We start from the raw sequence: 6,637 nt of genomic DNA, 5'->3' as shown, positions 1-6,637 counted from the left end.
AAGCATGGACTCTAAATCTCGTCCTTATTTAAGTATGCGACAGCGGAAGCTCTTAATAATCACCTGAGAATAAACATGCTTAAAACGTCAACAAAATGTTGGTGAGTTATAGGTTTAACCTATATATATCAAATCATAATAATAGACCACAAGATTTCATATTTCAATACACATCCCATACATAGAGATAAAAATCATTCATATGGTGAACACCTGGTAACCGACATTAACAAGATGCATATATAAGAATATCCCCATCATTCCGGGACACCCTTCGGATATGATATAAATTTCGAAGTACTAAAGCATCCGGTACTTTGGATGGGGTTTGTTAAGCCCAATAGATCTATCTTTAGGATTCGCGTCAATTAGGGTGTCTGTTCCCTAATTCTTAGATTACCAGACTTAATAAAAAGGGGCATATTCGATTTCGATAATTCAACCATAGAATGTAGTTTCACGTACTTGTGTCTATTTTGTAAATCATTTATAAAACTTGCATGTATTCTCATCCCAAAAATATTAGATTTTAAAAGTGAGACTATAACTCACTTTCACTGATTTTTACTTCGTCGAGAAGTAAGACTTGGCCACTGTTGATTCACGAACCTATAACAATATATACATGTATATTAAAGTATGTTCAAAATATAGTTACAACACTTTTAATATATTTTTATGTTTTAAGTTTATTAAGTCAGCTGTCCTCGTTAGTAACCTACAACTAGTTGTCCACAGTTAGATGTACAGAAATAAATCGATAAATATTATCTTGAATCAATCCACGACCCAGTGTATACGTATCTCAGTATTGATCACAACTCAAACTATATATATTTTGGAATCAACCTCAACCATGTATAGCTAACTCCAACATTCACATATAGAGTGTCTATGGTTGTTCCGAAATATATATAGATGTGTCGACATGATAGGTCGAAACATTGTATACGTGTCTATGGTATCTCAAGATTACATAATATACAATACAAGTTGATTAAGTTATGGTTGGAATAGATTTGTTACCAATTTTCACGCAGCTAAAATGAGAAAAATTATCCAATCTTGTTTTACCCATAACTTCTTCATTTTAAATCCGTTTTGAGTGAATCAAATTGCTATGGTTTCATATTGGACTCTATTTTATGAATCTAAACAGAAAAAGTATAGGTTTATAGTAGGAAAATTAAGTTACAAGTCGTTTTTGTAAAGGTAGTCATTTCAGTCGAAAGAACGACGTCTAGATGACCATTTTATAAAACATACTTGCACTTTGAGTTTAACCATAATTTATGGATATAGTTTCATGTTCATAATAAAAATCATTTTCTCAGAATAACAACTTTTAAATCAAAGTTTATCATAGTTTTTAATTAGCTAACCCAAAACAGCCCGCGGTGTTACTACGACGGCGTAAATCCGGTTTTACGGTGTTTTTCGTGTTTCCAGGTTTTAAATCATTAAGTTAGCATATCATATAGATATAGAACATGTGTTTAGTTGATTTTAAAAGTCAAGTTAGAAGGATTAACTTTTGTTTGCGAACAAGTTTAGAATTAACTAAACTATGTTCTAGTGATTACAAGTTTAAACCTTCGAATAAGATAGCTTTATATGTATGAATCGAATGATGTTATGAACATCATTACTACCTTAAGTTCCTTGGATAAACCTACTGGAAAAGAGAAAAATGGATCTAGCTTCAATGGATCCTTGGATGGATCGAAGTTCTTGAAGCAGAATCATGACACGAAAACAAGTTCAAGTAAGATCATCACTTGAAATAAGATTGTTATAGTTATAGAAATTGAACCAAAGTTTGAATATGATTATTACCTTGTATTAGAATGATAACCTACTGTAAGAAACAAAGATTTCTTGAGGTTGGATGATCACCTTACAAGATTGGAAGTGAGCTAGCAAACTTGAAAGTATTCTTGATTTTATGTAACTAGAACTTTTGGAATTTATGAAGAACACTTAGAACTTGAAGATAGAACTTGAGAGAGATCAATTAGATGAAGAAAATTGAAGAATGAAAGTGTTTGTAGGTGTTTTTGGTCGTTGGTGTATGGATTAGATATAAAGGATATGTAATTTTGTTTTCATGTAAATAAGTCATGAATGATTACTCATATTTTTGTAATTTTATGAGATATTTCATGCTAGTTGCCAAATGATGGTTCCCACATGTGTTAGGTGACTCACATGGGCTGCTAAGAGCTGATCATTGGAGTGTATATACCAATAGTACATACATCTAAAAGCTGTGTATTGTACGAGTACGAATACGGGTGCATAAGAGTAAAATTGTTGATGAAACTGAACGAGGATGTAATTGTAAGCATTTTTGTTAAGTAGAAGTATTTTGATAAGTGTATTGAAGTCTTTCAAAAGTGTATAAATACATATTAAAACACTACATGTATATACATTTTAACTGAGTCGTTAAGTCATCGTTAGTCGTTACATGTAAATGTTGTTTTGAAACCTTTAGGTTAACGATCTTGTTGAATGTTGTTAACCCATTGTTTATTATAACAAATGAGATGTTAAATTGTTATATTATCATGATATTATGATATATAATATATCTTAGTATGATGTATATACAGTTAAATGTCGTTACAACGATAATCGTTACATATATGTCTCGTTTCGAAATCATTAAGTTAGTAGTCTTATTTTTACATATGTATTTCATTGTTAATACACTTAATAATATATTTACTTATCATTTAACATAATTAACCAAGTGTATCAATATCTTAATATGATTCATATGTACCTAGTAAGACGTTGTTATAACGATAATCGTTATATATATCGTTTTCGAGTTTCTTAAATTAATAGTCTCATTTTTATGTATATAACTCATTGTTAAAATACCTAATGAGATACATACTTACAATAAAAACATGTTAACTATATATATAACCATATATATGTCATCGTATAGTTTTTACAAGTTTTAACGTTCGTGAATCACTGGTCAACTTGGGTGGTCAATTGTCTATATGAAACATATTTTAATTAATCAAGTCTTAACAAGTTTGATTGCTTAACAGGTTGGAAACATTTAATCATGTAAATATCAATCTCAATTAATATATATAAACATGGAAAAGTTCGGGTCATTACAGTTAGAGCCGTTTTTGGCCACTATAAGTGCTCACATAATTTGTAGAACGGGTGTCATGGACATATCATTTGGAAATCGGAAAATGAGGATTAACATCTTTAATTCTCTTCATGCTCCATGTGTCCATAAATGTTACCAAGTTGATGTGATTGATGAACAGGTTAAGAAACATGCTTCCCATTTGATAACAAATGATGTAGTAGAAGTATTTTATTTTGGTGATGAGGACGAGACCGAGTGTGAGGAAGTTAAGGCAGTTGAGTTAGCTATAGCTAGTACAATAGACTCTAGGTTACCACAGTGGACTCACAAGTATGAACCATTTCCTATGTCTATAGATACAAATACAAAGCCTTCCTTAGAATCACCATCGAATCTTGAGCTTAAACGATTTCCATCTCATTTAAAGTATGCATTTTTGGGTACTAACGGAAATTTTCCAGTTATTATTGCATCAGATTTAACAGGTTTGTAGGAACATGCTTTAATGGATGTGCTTAATAAGTATAAGGCAGCAGTGGGATGGACGATTGCGGATTTGAAAGGGATAAGTTCCTCTGTTTGTATGCATCGGATTGTTACAGATCCTGACGTTAAACCTGCTCGTGACACTCAACTAAGGTTAAACCCAAATATGCAAGAGGTTGTGAAAAAGGAGGTTTTAAAGTGGTTGGATGCGGAGATCATTTTTTTTCGGATAGTCAGTGGGTGAGTCCCACTCAAACGGTACCAAAGAAGTCAGGAATCACATTCATGGAAACTGAAGAACGGGAGAAGATTACAACTCGTCCCGTGACGGGTTGGAGGGTATGTATCGATTATAGAAAATTAAATGATGCGTCCTCAAAAGACCATTTCTCTTTACCTTGTATTGACCAAATCATTGAAAAGTTGTAGGGTCAAAAGTTTTATTGCTTTTTGGATGGTTATTCAGGGTACAATCAAATACACATTCATCCTAATGATCAATAAAAGACCACGTTTACATGTCCTTACGGTACGTATGCATTTCGGCGTATGCCATTTGGGTTGTGTAATGCACCCGCCACTTTTCAAAGATGTATGATGAGTATTTTCTCGAAATTGATAGGCGAGTCATTAGAGATTTTTATGGATGACTTTTCAATTTTTGGTAAGTCTTTTGAGTCGTGTCTTGAAATGTTAGAGAAAGTGTTAAAACGATGTACCGAGACTAACCTTTTCCTTAGTTGGGAAAAGAGTCATTTCATGGTAAGGAAATGGGTGGTTTTGGGTCAAATCGTGTCGGAAAGGGGATTTGAGGTGGATAGGGCTAAGGTGAAACTTATTTCAACGTTGCTACCACCGACCAATGTTAAGGGGGTGAGATCATTCTTGGGACATGCGGGTTTTTACCGTAGGTTTATTAAAGACTTTAGTGCTATGTCAAAACCATTGTGTAATTTGTTCTTAAAAGATGCACCATTTGACTTTAATGACCAATTTTTAGAGGCTTTTACGACCTTAAAATTTAAGTTGACTGAGCTCCCCATTTTACAATCCCCCGATTGGATTAAGCCCTTTGAAATTATGTGTGATGCAAGTGATTATGCAGCTGGGGTTGTTTTAGGACAAAGGGTAGATCGAAAACCTGTGGTATAGTTTGAATGACGCACCCCTGTGGACGATTTGCTATACGAGATAGCTAGTAAAAGGAACTATTGGTAAGATTTAGTGAAAGGACCCGTCCTAATCCATCTGGACGAATACATTACATTTGGTTACATCGCGAGGTATATGACCTCTAAATGATACATTTTACAAACATTGCATTCGTTTTTAAAAGAAAAACTTTCTTTACATTGAAAGTTGACGGCATGCATACCATTTCATAATATATCCAACTATAATTGACTTAATAATAATCTTGATGAACTCAATGACTCGAATGCAACGTCTTTTGAAATATGCCATGAATGACTCCAAGTAATATCTCTAAAATGAGCAAATGCATAACGGAAGGTTTCTTTCAGACCTGAGAATAAACCTACTTTAAAGTGATAACCAAAAGGTTGGTGAGTTCATAGGTTTATCATAATAATCATTTCCATATTTTCAATAGACCACAAGATTTCATTTTCATTTTCATAAACATACGTCTCATATCAGGCATTTCGCAAACTGCATAGAGATAAAAATCATTCATATGGTGAACACCTGGTAACCGACCTTAACAAGATTCATATAGAATATCCCCTATCATTCCAGGACTCCCTTCGGACATGATAAATTCGAAGTACTAAAGTATCAGGTACTTTGGATGGGGCTTGTTGGACCCAATAGATCTATCTTTAGGATTCGCGTCAATTAGGGTGTCTGTTCCCTAATTCTTAGAATACCAGACTAAAAAGGGGCATATTCGGTTTAATAATCCAGCCATAGAATGTAGTTTTAAGTACTTGTGTCTATTTCGTCAAACATTTATAAAGCAGCGCATTTATTCCCAGTCCCAAAAATATATATTGCAAACGCATTTAAAAAGGGAGCAAATGAAACTCACGATAATGTATTTTGTAGTAAAAATACATATGACGGCACTGGATAAGTGCAGGGTTGGCCTCAGATTCACGAACCTATATCAAGTATCTATATATTAACACAAAATAGTAATCGAACAAGTTTATATATTATTAATAATATTATACTTGTTATATTATATGTTATATAGATAAATTTATATTTAATCTATGTATATTTTATATAACTAATACTTATCATATTAAATTTTATTATAGTAATTACTCATTAAAATATTATTTAATATAATATGTAATATTGATAATAATATAGCTATGTTTTATCTCATAGGTCTATTTTTATATAGAAAGTCTTTATTTGATATATTAATGAATGATACTAATAATAATAATGATAAAAATAATACTAATTATGATAAAAATCATGATAATTCTAGTAATAGTAATGATGATAATTTTAATAATAAAAAAGATAATTTTAATAAAAATGTTAATTTCATTAATAATACTAATTTTGATAAAAATGATAGATTTAAAAATAATGTTACTTTTAGAAATAATGATAATAATAATAATATTGATAATAATAATAACTGTAAAAATAACAATTTACTACTAATGATAATGTTAATAATAATAATAATAATTTTTTTAAAATAATACTTATATTACTGATCATAATAATAGCAATAATAATAATACTACTAATAATAATAATACTTATACAATAATAATAATAGTAATGATAATAATAATAAAAATGAGTAACTACCTTCAAGCCTTTTCTAAAAAAAAAAACATGCCTCAAACCGAACTCGAACCCAAGACCTCTCGTTCACCCATCAAAGACCCAAACCAGCTGAACCATTTTGTTTATCTGATTATTAACACGACCTAATACATATAACCTGTTTCTATCTGTTATCCATTTTCTTAGTCCATGAATTAAATAAAGAAGCCCATATTATCAATAAATTAAGCCTGCCCATCTTCAATTCAA

General features: G+C 31.2%; 1 protein-coding gene across 1 annotated transcript; it reads left to right on the top strand.

Annotated features, from left to right (window-relative positions):
- The first annotated feature begins 3,119 nt into the window (after positions 1 to 3,119).
- On the top strand, positions 3,120 to 4,762 carry LOC139904064 (uncharacterized). Its single transcript, XM_071885998.1, has 5 exons — positions 3,120 to 3,609; positions 3,727 to 3,800; positions 3,848 to 3,949; positions 4,077 to 4,139; positions 4,280 to 4,762. Exons 1-5 carry the CDS (start codon positions 3,120 to 3,122, stop codon positions 4,760 to 4,762), a joined length of 1,212 nt encoding a protein of 403 aa, XP_071742099.1.
- Positions 4,763 to 6,637: the final 1,875 nt, after the last annotated feature.

Source organism: Rutidosis leptorrhynchoides, chromosome 1 (assembly GCF_046630445.1).
Source record: "Rutidosis leptorrhynchoides isolate AG116_Rl617_1_P2 chromosome 1, CSIRO_AGI_Rlap_v1, whole genome shotgun sequence".
In the NCBI taxonomy this organism is placed as follows: Eukaryota; Viridiplantae; Streptophyta; class Magnoliopsida; order Asterales; family Asteraceae; genus Rutidosis; species Rutidosis leptorrhynchoides.
This window is presented reverse-complemented; position numbering and strand designations above follow the sequence as displayed.